Raw genomic sequence first — 19,469 nt, 5'->3', positions numbered from 1 at the left:
GTCCACCTAGAGGGGTGGGATAGGGAGGGTGGGAGGGAGACGCAAGAGGGAGGAGATATGGGGATATATGTTTATCTGATTCACTTTGTTATACAGCAGAAACTAACACACCATTGTAAAGCAATTATACTCCAATAAAAATAAAATACCATTGTGTTTTATATACCCACACCTGAGCACCTGCTGTGTCCGTCATCTAGAATGACCATCCTTACATTGCTGTCTAGCAAACTCTTACCAACCCTTTAAGACATAGCTCAAATACTTCTCTTCAATTTTCTCCCCAGGTAGAGTTAAACACTTCCTCCTACTATATAGTGTGCCTACTATATATTAGACTCCGTATCAGACCATAGTACATTTAACTTATTTTCATTTTTATCCCTCCCTCTGGACTTGGAAATGTTTGAAGACAAGGGCTATGTCATTTATATATGTATATTTGTATTCCCTACCGCCAAGTGTTCTGGCCATGACAAATACTAGTTGCATAACAAGTATTAAACTGAAACATCGAATATCTACTATTCTTGGCACTATTATAAGCATCATGGAGCATACAAAAGAATCTACCTTCATTGAAGTAGTTCAGAATGTAGACTCTAGACTCAGAAGCTTGGCTCTTATCCCCTTCCCAACACTTACTAGCTATGTGAACTTAAGCAAATTACTTAACCTCTCTGTGCCTCAGGTTCCTTATCTGTGAGGTGGGAGATAATAATGGTAACTGCCTGAAAGTGAGGAATAATTTAAATAATGTATGTGAAGCATTTAGCACACACAATATCTGGCACATGATAAGTGCTTCATGTTAATTTATTATTTCTAAATTAATGAAATTATTGGATTGATAAGATTTATACAAATGAAAAGCATAATACTACAAACACACCACTACGCAGGATGGTCTAAAGTGCCTTTTGAAACAAGATATTATGGTGTCTTGATCTTGCTGAATGAGAAATGAAGAAAAAATCAGCGACAGTGTAATCTGTCTTGGCCTGACCATTCTAGAGAACTGCGTTCATTTCTGAGCAGCAAACTTTAAGAAAAACAAAGTACAGTACAATTAGAATCAGACCACTAGGATGCTTATAATTCTAGAGAAGGGGAGAGTCCTGGGGGCAGAGAGAAACCTGAGAGCCGAAATCAAACACGTGAAGGATTGTTATATAGAAGAAAGGAGAGCTTTGCTCAATACTGCTCTAGAGAGCAGATCTAGGGCCATGGAATAGAAGCTGTAGGTGGGTGATTTCAGCGGGACAGAAACCAGCGTTTGCTGAATGTCAGCACTCACCATGAAGGTGAGAAAGTGGTGAGTTTCTCATCAGTGGAGGTGCTCATTAAGTGAACAATCACTTAACAAGGATATTGTCAAGGGGTTTTTTTCACTGGACAGGGGATTATTCTAGATGACCTTTGAGGTCCCTTGCAGGAGGCTCAAGATCTGGACCTTTCTGGGAAAGATTAGTGTTACTACATTAAAATTAGGAAGTTCTAAAAGTGGTATTCTTAAAGGAGTCAAAATGCTCTCGAAATCAACACACACACACACACACACACACACACACACACACACACACACGTACCTACACATAATCTTCCTCCGACCAGCCCACCCCTGTGGCTATGTGCATGAAGTTTCCACTTTAGTCACTCATTGGATTGGGCATTCAAGGTTCTTGTTCAAACGTAATTTTTTACTAGATGAGGTATGGCTTTAAGCAACCTAGCTGTTCTCATCATCTTCTATCACAGTGCCTGGTACATATTCATTGAATGTTTATTATCCACTTGAGATTGTACAAGTTTATCAAATTAAACTGACTTTCCTTAAAGGACTCTGAAGAGATGGACAAGTAGACAGATAAGCTTGGATAAGGGCAAGACGTCACAAGGGTTTCACCATTCAAACTCAATCCTCATGGCACAGAGGGCAAGCCACACACAGATCCCATGTCCATTTGTTTAGTTACATGGGAAGCCAGGCTTTCCTTCTCACAGACAAAGTCCTGAGCTGGGCAACGATCTGGGCTGGCATTTGGTGAGAATACTTTGCATCCTGGCCTTCTGCCCGGCCCATTGATGTAGCTCTTTAAATCGCATCAGTTAAAACCACAAATGTCACAGATCCCATTAGACAAACTCCTCTGGCTAGCAGCACAGAAAGGAAGGAACACGATAAGCCCCCTGAGGCAGCCTGATTGACCATTCCTAATCTTTCATGCTTGGGGGACTACACTGGGAGTAGGGTTCACTCGTAGAATGGCACGAAGTGCTGGCTGGTTTCATTTCATTCAGTTAAGCATACACCTCAAGGCCAGTGCATAATGATGGGAAAGCCAGCCTCACCTCCTGGCTTAGGTTAATGGCAGATGAGTGCAGTCTGCCAAGTAGAAAGGTAAAGGCTGATGGAGGGGAAACTTCCCTATAATCCATCTTCAAGAGATGCCAGAAATTCCATCATTAGTTACTTATTCCCAGAATAATGACAGAGTAGGACTAATAGCAAGCATATGGAGAAAGAATTAGCCTCAGAGCTTGCAGCAAGGCTGAGGCTAAAACTGTAAGTGAGGGTCAAATGGCGCCAGCTTTGGGGATTGGCAGAGGGCAGGAAACTAGGCAAAGTCATTAGACATTTAAAGAAGCCTGCATGTAGACAAACTATATAGGGAACCCATTTTTACATCACTCTCAGCGTGTAGTGTAGAGGTGGGCATGAAACCATAAAAGGCCTCTCCTTTCCCCTCCATCACATCTTTCATGTCCTACTAAACATACATCTCTTTACTCCCAAGGCCACAGCAACTTTCCTAATCAAAGAATCCACATTAAAGTGCTATTAGCTATTGGCCACATGATTTATTTTTCCTTCCAGGGGTAGTTTTAGAGATGTAGTGCCTTAAAGCAGAGGAGTGACTCTCTAATAGTACATCTCAGGCAAACTTCTGGAGGAAAGATTTTTCTTCTCTACAGAGGAATACCATGAGGCTTCTCATAACACAGCCCGCTGGACACACAATAGACCAGATTAATTTCAAATGCAAGAGGTGAAAAGTAACACTAGACTCTGAATTGACTATATATCATCCAATCATACTCACTTCAAGTCACAAATTTACAGTGATTTTACTGTCCTCTCTCTTTGCTACTGTAACCCACACATCTGGCATAGAGTGAGAGTTCAATGAATGGTACTTTTTGTTGCTTTCATTATTATTACTATTAGAAGCAGTAGTAGTATTAGTGCTGCCCCAGTACCTGGCACAGTGCCCAGGACATATTAATTATTCAGAACTGTAATAATTATTTTATTGCACTGGCTCCTGGCATAGTGCCTGGCATACAATAGGGCACCGACTGAGTTAGTTCCCTTTGTTCTCACCTTTCCCTGGGATACATTTGTCTTTGGTTTCCCCCCAAGCCGCACTTTTCTAAAGTGGGCACAGACCTTCCTGTAGCAATAATGCTTAGCCCAGCACCACAAGTGACACCATATGAGAAGACATCTAGCCTTCTCTTCCATGTTAGCCCCTTAAGTGGCAAATGGGCAACAGGTGCCTAAGGTCATTTTTTTTTATATGGGGAAAGTGAGGTTTTGAGCTATTGCCTTATAATTTTAGTTTACCTCTAGTCCCTGTATCCTATTATAGCCTTAAAAATATGCCCCCACCACTATCTCCCAACTAGGCTATGATCAATCTCACCACCTTTGTTCGTGTGGTACCTGAACTACCCTCATATTTTTACACTAAATTCGTCCTCCAAGGACTGGGTAACAGCTACCTTCTCCATGAAACCTTCTCTGAGACTTCCAGCCTCACAGAGCCCTTTCTGAAACCCCAAAGCATCAAATCAGTAGCACACAATTTAGCCCTTCATTCTGTAGCTGCACCAACCTCCTCAGCTAGATTGTATTTGCTCGTCAAACATCCATCTGTTGAGCACCCGTCATGTTCCAGAGCCTGTGTAAGTGCTAGGAAGGCAGGAATCAAGGTACTCCTACCCGAATGGCAGGAAGACAAACACGCGGTTGAGTGACATTGGAGAAATGTGATCTGAGTGCCAGTGGGGAACTCAGAGGGAGATTGGCTAACTTTCTGAGGGTCTTGGGGGAAGGCTTCACGGAGAAGGGGACCTATGAGCAAGGTGCTGAAGTAGAGAGAAGTTAGTTAAGTGGAGAAGGTGGGATGAAGCCACATGCAAACGCATGGTCATGAAAGGGCAACTCAGAGAACATGACTCAGTACGGCTAGAACTTGGGGAGAGATGGAGAGAGAGGAGAGAATATCATGGAAGGTTTACTCATTCATTCATCAAATATGTATCCAGGGTGTGAAAAACAGGACAGATGCAACTGCACTTGAGCTTTAAAGCAAATTGGACTGAACAGACGATTACCCAGGAAGACAAAGAAATATGTCTATGTAACTAGAAATTCTGATTAGCATCAAGAAGGGAGAGAAAAGCCTCCAATGGAGAGAAGAATATGAAGGAACTACTTTATAATACAGGGTAGTTAATTAGGGCTTCTCTGAAGAGGTGGCATTTTGTTGAGGCTTGAAAGATGAAAAGAGCTGGAGAAGAGTATTCCAGGAGGTGATCCAAGGTCTTGAGGTGGGAGAAAGCTTGGCATGTTGGAAGAATCAAAAGAAGCTCCACAGGGCTAAAGAATAGTGGATAAGAGTGTAAGAGTGGCTTAAGATGACATTGGAGAGGTAAGCACAAGCCAAGACCTAGTAGATCTCAGAAAGGAGTGTTGATTTCATCACAAGAGCAGCGGGATACTAACCAAGGAGAGTGAAACGGGATCAGATTTGTGGTTCACAGGATAACTTGGGGGTGGTGTGGAAGACGATCTGGATGGGGAGAGAATGGAGTCAGGATAACTAATTATAAGGAGGTGGAATGGTCCAGGTGAGAGATAATGAAGGCAGGGACCTTTTCTTTCTTCTGTTCCAAAAGTGACTAGCTCAGTGCTAGGCACATGGAAGGCTTCCACTGTGTTCATATTGATTAATTATAAATAAATATAAACTGAATTGGGTTGTTGAGTCTCTTTTCAGGAGGTCACACTGTCCCTTCTTTCTCCTCCCTTTTTTCTTTATAACGGAGACAAGGAGGCATTCTACAATTAGTGTTATTAAAGTAATTTGCTGTTTAGTGACGAATGCTTCCTCTAAACGCCACTTTCCTTTAGTCATTGCTGAGTTACTTCAAAGTAGCACAAGAAAATATCAGTGCTTCTCAAGACAGCCAAGCAGCACTCTGCTCTCCTGAGAGTTGGATGTAGAGAGAAATTTGTCATTTGGGCCTGTTCAGGGCAAGAGGCAACACTAACCTTCAAATACCAACTTCCCAGAAGATCACAAGCACATGAATTGCAAATGCCACTTGGTATAATATATGCCTCTCACTCTGCCAAAGCAGAGATATAATTACCTGGAAGAGTAAGGCAAATGTTTGTGGAAGCTGCATGTCTTCATCTGCTCTTACATCCAGGAGATGAGACAAGAGGCCCTTTATCACATTTCCATTTCTTTTTGCTGGCAAAACAGTTCGGTAATGAAAGACACTTAAATGGGTTCATCCAAACTCAGCCTCCAGAGGGTTCTGGAGGTCCCAAGGATGGTAGGGAAAGGAGAGTCAATCACCTAATGGGTCTGAGCCGCATCTTCTCCCATGGGGAGGGTAACCATTCCCATCTTATAGGGCTAGTACAAGGAGTCAATGAGGAATGTACATGAATTTAATCTGCAACCTGCAAGGCAAGAGCTCTATACTGTGATTCATCCTATGCAATTAATGGCAAAGTCTGTCTTTTATTCTTGGTCTCCCAGAGAAAGTTAAACATATTGTAGGAACTCAATAATAGGTTTTGCTTTGAAATCACTTCTGTTAAAATCTGGCTTTAGATGTGGTACATGTAAAACAGGCCGTTCACTTCTCCTAATTGAATCAGACAGATTCTCATATCTGTCAGCTGCCTGGTTTAGAATCATGGAGGAGAAAAATCATGAGTGGGCAGAGGGGGTAGTGGCTTAATCTGTTGGAGTCAATACCCCTTCCCCAGTGAACAGCAATAAGAAGAATGTTTCAGTTAGCACTACAGCAGTGCTTCAGTCCAGGATCTGCATCTGGGGCAGCTGCAAATGTAATCCTACAAACTAGCACAGGCCCACAGGCCCGGGGTCCAAAGGAAACTGGCCAAAGATGAGGTCCAACTTTGCATCACCAGTCAGAAGTAATATCACGAGTATTTCCAGACAGCAGAAGGGAAGGAAGAAACTAACTTGTGCCATGTCTCAGGAGGCTTCCTCTGGGCCAGTTGCTTTAATCAGTCATTGTCTCATTTAACTCCCACAGTAGCCTTGAGGTGGGAATTAGTGTTTAGTGTGGAGCCTGGCACAATTAGTATTATTAATATCGATAAGCTTAATAATAACAAACTGAAACACCGTGAGCTTGAGTAACTTACCTAAGGTCACAGACCTGGTAAAGCCAGGATTTGAACCCATGTCTTTCTGACCCAGAAGCCAGGGCTTTTTCTGCTATGCTCCTTTGCAAGAGGAGAAAGATTGTGGCTTTAAAACAGGTGAGGATTTTCCAAGTCATTAGCAAGGCTGCCTCCATAACTGGCCACTTGAGACCTGCAGGTATCTAAGAATATCTTTGGTCTCCCTCTCTCTCCTCATTCAGGTTTCTAAATTGCTATGAACCATGGCCCAGCTGTACTACAAAAGGGTCAACTACTCACCCTACAGAGACCGAATCCCCCTGCAAATTGTGAGGGCTGAGACGGAGCTCTCCGCAGAGGAGAAGGCCTTCCTCAGTGCCGTGGAGAAGGGGGACTACGCCACTGTGAAGCAGGCCCTCCAGGAGGCCGAGATCTACTACAATGTCAACATCAACTGCATGGACCCACTGGGCCGGAGCGCCCTGCTCATCGCCATTGAGAATGAGAACCTGGAGATCATGGAGCTACTGCTGAACCACAGCGTGTACGTCGGTGACGCATTGCTCTACGCCATCCGCAAGGAAGTGGTGGGCGCTGTGGAGCTTCTGCTCAGCTACAGGCGGCCCAGTGGAGAGAAGCAGGTAAGAAGCCCCTACAGCCGGGGAGGTAGCCAGGGACAACAGAGCACCGCAGGGTCAGAAGCCTTGAAACTAAGGAAGGTTATAGGCGGGCTGCAGTTGAGAAGCCCTATCATGGCAGCCCTCTGCTCTCAAGAATAGCATCAGTGATCTCAGGTGGGATCTTAGAACTACCCCGCATGGCCCACACTGAGTTTTACTCATTTGCTTTTTCCTTATTAGTACTTGCCCATATACCTTCAACACTCGACCTAAAAGCATCTTCTCTGTTTCCAGAACAGTCAAGCTCCTTCTACCCTCCCTACCCCCTGCCCCACATCTTCATTTCCTTCCTCACTGAAAGGGGGGACAAGGAGAAACCAAACACAGACCTGAGCTTTCCCTTGCTCACCCACTCTCTCCTGAAGAAGGACAGGAGGCCTTTCAACTTGAGTGCCACGGCACAGATGCAAATGGATACAGGGGCCTACACACCTCTCCAGTTCCACTCACGTGAATGCATTCCACCCTCAGACGTTCAGGGGTTTGCCTCTGTGATTCTCCTGTCCTCTGAGGCACCTAGGTTTAACACGCTGGAGTCATCTTCGAGTCCTTCCTCTGCCCTGTCTCCATGCTCCATCCCCAAGCCCTGCGAGTTCTTCCTTCCCAATATCTTGTATTGATACATACGTTCTTTCCTCTCTAGCCCAGCTCCCACCACTGCATCTCTGCTTCTCATCGTCTCTCCCCTACATGAGTGATTCTCAAAGTGTGGTTCTTGGGCCAGCAGCATTAACATCACCAGGGGAACTTGTTAGAAAATGCAGAAGTCTCCGTCCCCACCACAGACTGACTGAATCAGACACTCTGGGGGTGGGGCGCGGCAAGCTGTGTCTCAGCAAGCCCTCCAGGGTACCGTGATGCCCACTCGGGTTTGAGAATCCCTGTCCTAAACTAACATGAGAACTTCTATCTGGACTCCCTGCCTCTAGCCTCTTTCTTTCTCTCAAGCCATCCTGAACAATGATACTGGCTTATTCTTTCCCGGATTGCATAACAATCCTGTCATTCCTGTCCATCCTTTCAGTGACTCCAATGTCTCTTCATTAGAAGAGAAACCAGCCCATGAAGCCTAGCACTGAACACCCTTCATTAATGGTCTTTTCTAGTCCTGTCTCCCCCTTAGTCCCTTCTAAACCCCTCAAGTTAGACGGGTCTCCACTGTCTCTCTTCCTTTGGAGCACAGTAGGCGCATGTAGTAGGAACAAAGAAAATACAGTCATCAAACATGGAATACCACAATACATGAAAAAGTAGAAATAGTACAAACCAAAACCAAAATTGCAAAGTGCTTAAAAAATACCGATAATGAAAACATTCAACATCAAATCGTATGGGACATGACCAAAGCTGGGTTTAAAGGGAATTAATAGCTTTAATACTTGCCTAGTTAAACAAGAAGGAATGAAAATAAGCTAGCTGATAACTCGCAGACTAGGAATTGGAATTGATAGAGCAGAAAGCAAGGTACTAGGTTAAAAGTTCCTTGGGTAAAGGGCCTGAATCAACATTTAACACAGTGCCAAGAGAGAAGAGACCTTATCTCTCTTCTTCACTGCTGTATCCCAGCACTGGGAAAGTGCCTGCAATAGCAAAGGCACTCAGTAAATATTTATTTTATGAATGAATAGTATGCATCCGCACTGTGCTAAGCATTTTACACGATTTAATCCTCTCAGCTACTCCGTTAGGCAGGCACTATTATTACTGTCCCCATGACACTGATGAGACAAATTGAGCCACTGGATGGTTAAGTCAGTTATTCAAGGTCACAATAAATGTCAGAGCCAGAATTCAAACCCAGGCAGCCTAGCTCCTAACCCCACCCGCTTAACCACTAGGCTATCCTGCTCTCCTGGAAGTCTGAGTTAAGTCTGAGAACTCCCAGCACAGGAGTTCCGAGACAGGATAGATGAGTGGAGGATGGATGACCTCTCTGGAAAGGACATGCCTATAGGATTTGGATATATAGCTAAGCAGAGAGGTGTAAGCATGTTCCCTACCCAGGCCACGTCTCCATCCCCATCACAACTGATTTGTTCTGGGCCCCTTTTCCCTAGAGCCCTGCTAAGTGTCTGAGTGATTTCATGTGCTAATCTGAACTAAGGCTTACCCAGCTACTCTGCTCCATGATCTTGTCCACCTCAGATTATGTAGCCATTGGCTCTACCCTTCACTTGACACCAGTCACACACTAATACATACTACCGGTCAGCCTTACTTGTATAAATGTTTAGTCTCTGTAACTAGATTGTTTCTTAAATGTGAAGCATACTCTAATGGCCAACTGTTTCCATGCATCCCCCATCAGCACCTGACCCAGCGCCTAGTATATAATGGGTGATAAATTCTTGCTGATGAACAAGAAGGAGTCAAGTGTATCTCCCAGAAAAGCACATAGCTAGCTGCTTGAACAAGACATCCTGGACTTTCATATTCAATCCCATTTAGCTTCATAACTGTTTTGAAAGAGGGGAGAGCAGAGAGGAAATTTGCAAAGATGGGACTAGCAATGGCAGCCCTATCTGAGTTTTGAAAGTAGGCCAAGTCCTTATTTGATGGCCAACCCTTTCTCCCATCTTTCCCCATTGCTCTGGCAAACCCCGAGGAAGAAAGGCGCCAGGTAAAGTCACTCAAAAGTACAATCTAAGGCATGACCTCCCCTGGATAGAAGCAGTGCTTACCTCACATGAAGCACCACTGGTAGAATGTCGGGCAGATGAAACCTGGGTGAAGCTACTGGGGACAGGCTGTTTTTCACCAAGGGCCTTTCAGACTCACTGCCTCCTTTGTCCACCGTACATCATACTGAAGTCTCTTCAGCAGCCTTCTCCTCCCTTTCTCCTCTCTCCTCTCTCCTAAACTCCACCACCGGCCGCTACTAAATTGCATTTTCTTCCATTGCTCTGACAATTGCTGTGGTAAGTCATATATCAGTAACTATAACAACAGGCTGCCACAGTGCTGGAGCCCTGCCTCTCTGGGAGATAGAAACAAGATTTGTTTACCTGGGAGCAGTCAGGGATGTGAGCAAACACAGGACTCCTGAAGGACCTTGGGTCCAGCTGGGCAGGCTACTCCCAGGAAGGCACTCTTCACACACACAGAATCCAAACACCTGTCCCTTTTCATGGAGGCCCTCCCCCAGCTCGCCAAAGGATTGGGCACAGCTGACCTCCATCCATCTTGGGTGGCTAAACTAGTCCCCTCTTTGGCTTTATTGAGCAAGGAGTTTGGCTTCAGGTTGGCAGTAAGACCCCCTCTGCCGTACCCTTACCCCAGCCCATCATGCTTTTCCTCCTCTTCTGGCCTATCAAAACTGCTCTCAGATAAAGACTGGAGGCTGGGTGTACATGGCTGACCCTGGCTTCAAGTATCTTCACTCACATGGACACCTGCATTTTTAATAGGTACCAAATCTTAAAGTAAAAAGGGTGATGCTCTACCAGATAGAATTTCCTGCACCAGACAACAAGTAGAAGACTCCGTGCGTGTGTGCACGTGTGTGTTATTCTGTGGTCTTCTTGCTACTCCAGAAAACCGACCCTCTTGGAAGCACCCACTCCCTAACCACTACAGCCTATTTCCTTAGGGTTAGATGTTGGCCACCTGTGGGATTTGTGATTCCTTGGGGAAAACACTCAAATAGTTCTCATTATTCTCTGTAGTCTCTCAAAAAATTTTGGACTACAGAAGGTTTAATACCAGCCTATTGCTTGTCCATGAAACCTACCGCCTTTGGCCCACTGACTCTTGGAACCACTAGAGGAGCATCGTCAGCAGGGGGCGCAAATCCAGCTCCAATCCAGAGAGGAGTCTTGTGTCTGTCTATGGTCAAAACCAGCTCAAAGATGAAGCTTTGTGCATATGGAGAACTTGTCTAAATACAGATTCCTGAGCCCCAATCCATACCTACAGAATTAGAATCTTGGGGTTTGGGCCTGGAATCAGCATGTTAATAAGCCCACCCCCAACCCGTTTCTAGGTAAGAGGTCTATGTGACTCTCTGTATTCATCTCCTAGGGCTGCCATAACAAAGTACGGCGAACGGGGTGGCTTAAAAGAAATGTATTCTCACAGTTCAAGAGGCCAGAAGCCCGAAATGCAGGTGTTGACGGGCCTGGTTCCTTCTGGAGGCTCTAAGAATCTGTTCCATGCCTGGCTTGTAGCTGCGTCACTTCATTCTCTGCCTCCGTCATTATATGGGGTTCTCCTCTGTGCCTTTCATCTGTGTGGTTGTGTCCAAATCTCCCTCTCCTGTCTCTTATAAAGACACCAGCTGTTTGATTTAGGGCCCGCCCTAATCCAGGACTAACTCATTTCAACTTGATTACATCTGCAAAGACCCTTTTTCCATATAAGGTCACATTCACAGGTACCAGGTGTCAAGACTTGAACATATCTTTTGTGGGGATACAGTTCAACCCACTACACTCTCGATGAGAAATACTAGCCTAGACAAGTAGTTTTCAAACATTGTCAGTAGCGGAGTCTCTCATTAAATGAAATCCTACGGAGACGTAAAAAAACAGACCCAAGCAGAGCTGCCCTAGTTTAAGTGCAGGTCAGGGCCAAAAGCCCCACTTCTTCACACACACACACACACACACACACCCATAACTCCTTGGCCCTGAGAAGAAAGCATAACTGGAAAACCACTGGTCTAGAAGACAGAATGACAAACTCTAATTTGGAGTTTGAGGTGCTAGCCAGCTTGTAGCTAACAGGGTGACCTTGGGCAAGTCATAAGGTCTTTTACAAGTGTCCAGTTATAGAATCACACTACAACTCAATTTCCTCATCTATAAAACGAAGCTCACAATGCCCACCCCTACCTAATATAGAGGGCTGTTGTGAGGAAGAAGTAAGGTAAAGATATAGTAAAGTCTTCTGCAACAGAAGTTAATGCTAGACAGAGTTCAATGACTATTATCTTCAGCTCCACTCCATCAGTTTGACTTGGCCTGTCATAGTGTGTGGAGAGCCCAGCTGGTAAGTGGTGCTCACCACAAGGCACCGCCAGTACGGTGACGGGGAGAGCCTCTTCTCCTGCCATGACCCCACATTCATCCCTCCTTGTTCACTGGAGTCTAAGGATTTGAGCAACAGGGAGGTAGAGCTGCGGGCCTCGGCATCAACAGCCCACCCAAGGCATTTTCTTTCTTGGTCACTTGCGTCAATGCAGGGAGGTGGCAAGAGGCTAAGCCAGCCTTCTCCCCATGTCCCGCCCCTCTGGGCTCTGCCGTAATTACTCATTTGTCTGTGGCAGATGGCTCCAAATTAAAATTGGTCTCACAGATGAGCTAGCGAGATTAAGTCTCAACAACACCGATAAGTGTTTGCGTTGAGATTGCAGAAAATCAGCAACAAAGCACTCCACTTACCCCTTCCCCTATCTGATCCTTGGTCCCAGGGAGAGATGGCACAGTGTAGAGGGGACACTGAGGGCCTAGGAAAAGGTGACTGGTGCAACAAAAGGGGCCTACAGTGTCTAGCCTATAAATCTCAAGGACTCAGCAGGAGAGCAGAAAGTAAAGAACAGAACTGCACAAGTCACTCTATTTACAGGCAGCCTGGAGTAGTAGAAAGAACAGAGACTTTGGAGTCTTAGCAGTTTTAGTAGATGTGCTTCCTTGCACACGTCACTTAATCTCTCCAAACCTCAGTTTCTTCATCTGTAAATGTCAACAATAATGGAGCCTACCTCATAGAGTTCTAGTGAAAATGAAATGAAATAATCCATGTATATTACTTAGAACGGGTGCCTGACATAGTGAATAATACATGGGAGGCAGTACTGTTCCTGTTCCTACTAGTTGAAGCCATGCTGAGAACTCCTGCTGGCTAATCTCATTTATTCATTTTTAAATATGTATTAAGCACCCACTAGCACATAGTGGCTAAGAGTTCAGACTGCATGACCTTAGGAAAGTTGTTTGCCCTGATTGAGCATCAGTTTCCTTATCTGTATAATGGGGTTAATATTACCTACATCATAAGTGGTTGCGAGGTTTAAATGAGAATTATTTTTTAACATTTGGCATAATTTGTGGCACATAGCATTCAATAATGATACTCATATCATTAGAATTAATACAAAATATTATTACGTCTTTGTTACCTGAATTGCCCAATATAACAATAGGTATTTATCGCTATAATAATCTGAGTCACAGCTTTGATTCTATGAGTTTCGTTCCAAAGTCAAAGTTCTAGGCCAAAAACATGGGTTGTGTCAATCAAGTCAAGAAAATAAATCAGCCACTTCATTGGAAGAAAATGTCAGAATGACCGCACGGCATCGTATTGGCCAAACTGATAAAGTGAATTCTCTCCTCTCCTGTACCTGGGCTGACTTTTTGTAGACATGGGCTGCTTCACTCACAGAGCAGAATCATAGGGTCTAGAGATCATTTGGTCTGAAATGACATGTCCAGGGTCGCTCAGCCGAGCTCGAACTGGCACAAATGCTTCCTGTCTCCCGAGCCACTATTTCTACCACCCCACACTGCCTCTGAGGAATCATCAGAAGCAGTAACACTTACGACAAAGCTGAAAATCAACAAAGCAACTACAAGTAGTGTCTACCTAAAAGAACTCATTCATAACAAAGTTCCAGCAAATGATTCGTTCTGTTCAGTTTTCTAAGGATGTGTGAGTACTAATCATATGCCTCATGATAAAAACGAAAGATACAGTGAGTGTGCTCAAGACATTGATAGTCTCATGGGGAGAAAAGACATGCACAGGCTGTCCAACCAGTCCGCCCCCTCAGTGGGCCTGGCCTCCTGTGCTCCCAAGGGACACAAAAAACCTAAGCTAGTGATGCTTACCTTTCAGAAAGAAAAATGTAATTATTTAAACTTGGTCCCAAGTAGACCAAGGGAGCTAGCTGCATAATACTTCACAAGGAGGAGACTATGAGATAATCTCAAAAGCAGGTCACTAAATAAAAACACATGAGGTTTTTTAGCCATGACTGACCCCCCCCTCCCCCTTCAGGGTTCCCACCAGCACAGGGCTTCCTTTCTGTAGCCTCATGCTTATGGTTGTATACGGCCCTGACCCACATACACATGTCCAGTTAGGGAGTTTCCTGTTCTCCTCTCCTCTGGGTAGGTGGATCGCAGCTGTGTATAACAGACCCCCTCCTCCTTCACCTCACATGCGCAGTTATGTAGAGGACAGCCATCTTCTGTCTCCTTTTCACCCCAGGCTGCTCATCATATTGGTTTTTTTCAACTTATGGTTCTTGTTGCAAACTCCGTTCAAGTGTGAAATATCAGTGCAAAACTCAGCACTCTCCTCCCATCTCTCCTTCCAGCTGTCCTACCCCAGAGCACCAAATGTTGCCTTGTACTGATTCCTTTCCATATGCCAACAACAAACATGGGACAGAAATAGAACGGTGCAAGGAAATATGTGTTACATTATCCAAAACGTGTGATGTGGACAATATAGAAGGCCACTCTGGTTACAAGTAGACAAAGAGCTTTCAGGGGAGGAATATTTGAGAAAAGAAATAAACTTTGAGCTGGAAAGGAAGAAAGAAGGGGACGGGACATTTGTCAGATGGAAGTGAATGAGCAATGACGTGGGTAGTGGGAATGATGGTGGCCTGTTCACAGTAGGTGCTGGAGTGAAGGGCTGGTGATGAAAGCAATGCCTGGGACTCTTGTTACCCTCATGAGGTTAACCTCATGGAGGAAGGCCCCAGATACCCGACTCAGAGTCAGGACACTGGGTGAGGTGGGCCCTGAGTCTTATCAGAAACAGTAGTTCTTGGGCTCCTGTGCTCATCTGCCCTCCCTCTTTATCCTCTGATCCCAGTTGTAGTAAAGGAGAATGAGTGTATGGCCACCGGCTGAGCAGCTCCTTAGGTGGGACCTTGGTGAACACTCTCCACTATCCCAGCTGGTTGCTACTGGTCCTCTGATTGGCAGTTGGGACAGAGAGGAGTGATGTGGGATGAAAGAAAGAAGCTGGACCCACTGATCACCCAGGGGCCTTTTGGACAGGTCTGCCCCTCAAAAAATATTTGTGAGGAGCTGACCATATTGATCTTTGACTCTCTCTCCTTTTATCTATCTTCTTCCCCAAATGGTACTCTCTCTCTCCTCTCTTCCAACACCTCCCCATAATCACGGGTACAATGTCTGTGTCCCATTTTAATCTCATTGGTTGACAACTCTCTTGGATTCCAGGATATCAAGGCTACCTGATTCCTCCTCCCTCTCTGACCACTGCCTCTTAGTCTCTTTTGTAAAATCTTTATCTTTTCTCTTGCTTCAATATCCATGCTGTCCAGAGTTCTGTGACTTTTCCTTTTCTAGCCCAATATCTATCAGAAGATCCATAATTTATTTTCAAAATTTCAGAATACATTTTAAATGTACCTCAAACATTGAAATTCCCTGTGTCAAACACTAACAAACACTAATTTAGCACTTACTAGGTGCCAGGCACCAGTACATAAACCTACATTAATTTATTCAATATTCACAACCATCCTGTGATGCAGGATATTACATTGGCCAAACAGTTCATTCGGGTTTTTCTGTACCATCTTATGGACAAACTTGAATGAAATTTTTGGCCAACCCAATACTATTATCCATTCTTACAAATGGGGACATCAAGGCACAAAGAGGTTAAATGATTTCCCCAAGCTCATACAGCTAGTAAGTGGACAAACTGGGATTCAAACCTAGGCAGTCTGGCAGCAGAGTCTGTGTTGTTAATCCTCGTGCCAGCTTCGTTTTGCCCTCCAAATCCTCTTCCTCATCCGGTGTATCCTTTCTCAGGTGATAGCACCTTTACCCTTCCATTTATCCTTTCAATTATGTAGATTTGAAACCTTGCAGATGTCTTCATCTTCACTCTCTCCTTCAGCCACCCACACCCAGTTGGATACCAACTCCCTTTGAATAACTTAATTGAAGTGAAGAGGCAAACATACAATGAGTCGAAGTGTAATGCTGTGAGAGATAAGAAAGTGCTGTATATGTGGGAGCATAGGTATCTGATCACGTCAGTCAAACGACCACAGTTGCTCCTTATTTCCTGTAGAATAGAGTTCAAACTACAGGCACAGGGTTGATAGTTTGAGGAAAGAGGGTTGGTTAATGACCCCTCAAACCATGCTGAATTGTCACTGATAAATCGAGCCTAGGATTGGAAGGATAGTGAAGCCACCAGACAAGACAGGATGAAGGAAGTGGTTTTTTGTATTGGCAGAAAGTCTCTGGAGTCAGAAGGAAAGCCACCTTAGTGAGGGCCATCCCAGATTCAGGGACCTACCGATAAATGCACACTTTGTTACCTCTGGCAGGATTAAGTGACCCCACTCCAGCAGCCAGTCTATTCTAAGAAGTATGTCAGCCCTCTGAAGTCCTCGGTAGAGGGAAGGTAATCAGCACATGATTACCAGGGGCTTGAATGAGGGAAATTTTCCTGGTTCACCTTGCTATCAAGTGGATTGCTATTGTCTGTCCATTAGTAAAGGAGGGCTGCGAGCCAGATATTAAAAAGGCATTGAAAGAACCTTCCAAAGAAATCCAAATCAGAGAAGGAAATGAAGCCGGTCCCATGACGAATCTCTCGTGAGTCTACCACCTTTGCCTCCTCCCCAAGAGAAGGGGAGTGATGACCCATAAAAAATACCTCTAAAGCTGGAGAGTGTCATTTCCAAATACCCCTCTGCTCTTCAAGGGCAACCTGAAGTGATTTGATGTTTGTGACATCATCAGCTCCATTATCTGTATCAGAATAGTGGATAGAACTTTGGGGCTAAAAATGACCTCTAGAAATCCTCCAATCCATACTGTCGTCATCAAATAGGCAGATAGTTGTCTCCCCACGTTCTAGTGGGCCTGCAGCGGGAAGGCTTCTATCCCCACTGAGACACTTGGTGTCTAAGACAGTTTGGGCTTTGTCTACCCAACCAAAACGAATATTTGTCATATTTACTTTCTCCCCTCCCTTATTTCTTAACTCTTAAACTGAGGTATGAAATTATTCAAGTATCAGGGTCCAAGGTCACCACCACCCTGCTCCACATCCATTTGTTTATTTTGGAGTTTTTTCTATAAAAGTAATACTATAAGAATTAAAAGAGTATAAAAGCATGTGAAGAAAAACATCCCATTTCCACTCTCACAAGTCATCACTATTAATGATATAGGTACGCCCTCCTAGGTATTTTCTATGCATATTCAAGCAGAAACAAATATACACAAACACACACACACAGACATCTCTTCACAAATGTTCTGCAACTTGTTTTATTTTCCTTAGCAATACACTGTGGACATCGTTCCCTGTGAGGATATGCATATGTATTGTATTCTTTTTAATGACAATACTGTATTATATCATATAAATGTGCCTTATTTATTTAACCCGTCCTCTATTAATGAACATTTAAATTGTTTCAAGGATATTTAGGTTTTGGTTTTTGTTTTTCTAAACAATGCTGTGATGAATATCCTTGTATATATGTCTTTGAACACTTGTGTGATTATTATCTGTAAATTCCTAGTAATAAGATTATGGAATCACAGAGTATGTGCATTATTTAATTTTGATATATATTGCCAAACTGTTCTCCTACCAACAGTATGTGAAATTGCCTGTTTCTCACATCCTTGCAATCACAGACTGCAAAAAAAATCAATTTTAAAACATCTCTGTCAATCTGACAGGTAAAAAATACTATCTCATTGTTTTACATTTGAATTTCTTTTATTGTAAGTGGTATTTCACATCTTTTCATATGATAAATAATTTGTTTTATTTTTCTGTGAATCAACTGTTAATTTTTAATTAATTTTTATTGGAGTATAGTTGCTTTACAATATTCTGTTAGTTTCTGGTGTATAGCAAAGTGAATCAGCTATACGTATACATGTATCCCCTCTTTTTTGGATATCCTTCCTATTTAGGTCACCACAGAGCACTGAGTAGAGTTCCCTGTGCTATACAGTAGGTCCTCATTAGTTACCTATTGTATACATAGTGGTGTATATATGTCAATCCCAATCTCCCAATTCATCCCACCACTCACTTCCCCCCCTTGGTATCCATACATTTGTTCTCTACATCTGTGTCTCTACTTCTGCTTTGCAGATAAGTTCATCTGTATCATTTTTCTAGATTCCACATATAAGCAATATTATATGATATTTGTTTTCCTCTTTCTGGCTTACTTCACTATGTATGACAGCCACTAGGTCCATCCACGCCTCTGCAAATGGCACAATTTTGTTCCTTTCTATGGCTGAGTAATATTCCATTGAACATATGTACCACATCTTCTTTATCCATTCCTCTGTTGATGGACATTTAGGTTGCTTCCATATCCTGGCTATTGTAAATAGTGCTGCAATGAACATTGGGGTGCATGTATCTTTTTGAATTATGGTTTTCTCAGGGTATATGCCCAGTAGTGGGATTGCTGGGTCGTATGGTAGTTCTATTTTTAGTTTTTTAAGGAAACCTCCATATTGTTCTCCATATTGGCTGTATCAATTTACATTCCCACCAACAGGGCAAGAGGGTTCCCTTTTCTCCACACGCTCTCCAGCATTTACTGTTTGTAGAGTTCTTGATGATGGCCATTCTGACTGGTATGAGGTGATACCTCACTGCAGTTTGGATTTGCATTTCTCTAATGATTAGTGATGTTGAGCATCCTTTCATGTGTTTGTTGGCAATCTGTATATCTTCTTTGGAGAAATGTCTATTTAGGTCTTCTGCCCATTTTTGGATTGGGTTGTTTTTTTAATATTGAGCTGCATGAGCTGCTTGTAAATTTTGGAGATTAATCCTTTGTCAGTTGCCTCATTTGCAAATATTTTCTCCCATTCTGAGGGTTGTCTTTTGGTCTTATTTATGGTTTCCTTTGCTGTGCAAAAGCTTTGAAGTTTCATTAGGTCCCATTTGTTTATTTTTGGTTTTATTTCCATTTCTCTAGGAGGTGAGTCGAAAAGGATCTTGCTGTGATTTATGTCATAGAGTGTTCTGCCTATGTTTTCTGCTAAGAGTTTTATAGTGTCTGGACTCACATTTAGGTCTTTAATCCATTTTGAGTTTATTTTTTGTGTATGGTGTTGGGGAGTGTTCTGATTTCATTCTTTTACGTGTAGCTGTCCAGTTTTCCCAGCACCACTTATTGAAGAGGCTGTCTTTTCTCCATTGTATCTACTGTTAATTTTTTAACCCGTTCTTCTACTAGAATCTCCATCTTTTTCTTACAGTTTGTCTAAACTCTTTGTATATTAAGGTCATTAGCACTTTGTTCATTCTTTAAAAAGGTTCACCCTGATGTATTAAAA

The 19,469-nt window shown here is 43.5% G+C and overlaps 1 protein-coding gene across 1 annotated transcript in view; it reads left to right on the top strand.

Annotated features, from left to right (window-relative positions):
* Positions 1-6,720: 6,720 nt before the first annotated feature.
* TRPC5 (transient receptor potential cation channel subfamily C member 5) overlaps positions 6,721-19,469 on the top strand; it is a gene marked incomplete at both ends in the record, with an annotated part of 134,382 nt that continues 121,633 nt past the window's right edge. Inside the window, one exon of the mRNA XM_082864935.1 lies at positions 6,721-7,098. Coding sequence (XP_082721061.1) covers positions 6,721-7,098 — 378 coding nt within the window. The remainder of the gene's footprint in view (positions 7,099-19,469) is intronic.

Source organism: Leucopleurus acutus (assembly GCF_964270905.1).
Source record: "Leucopleurus acutus genome assembly, chromosome: X".
Lineage (NCBI taxonomy): Eukaryota > Metazoa > Chordata > Mammalia > Artiodactyla > Delphinidae > Leucopleurus > Leucopleurus acutus.
Note: the sequence above shows the minus strand (reverse complement) of the source record. Positions and strands in the feature narration are given on the sequence as shown.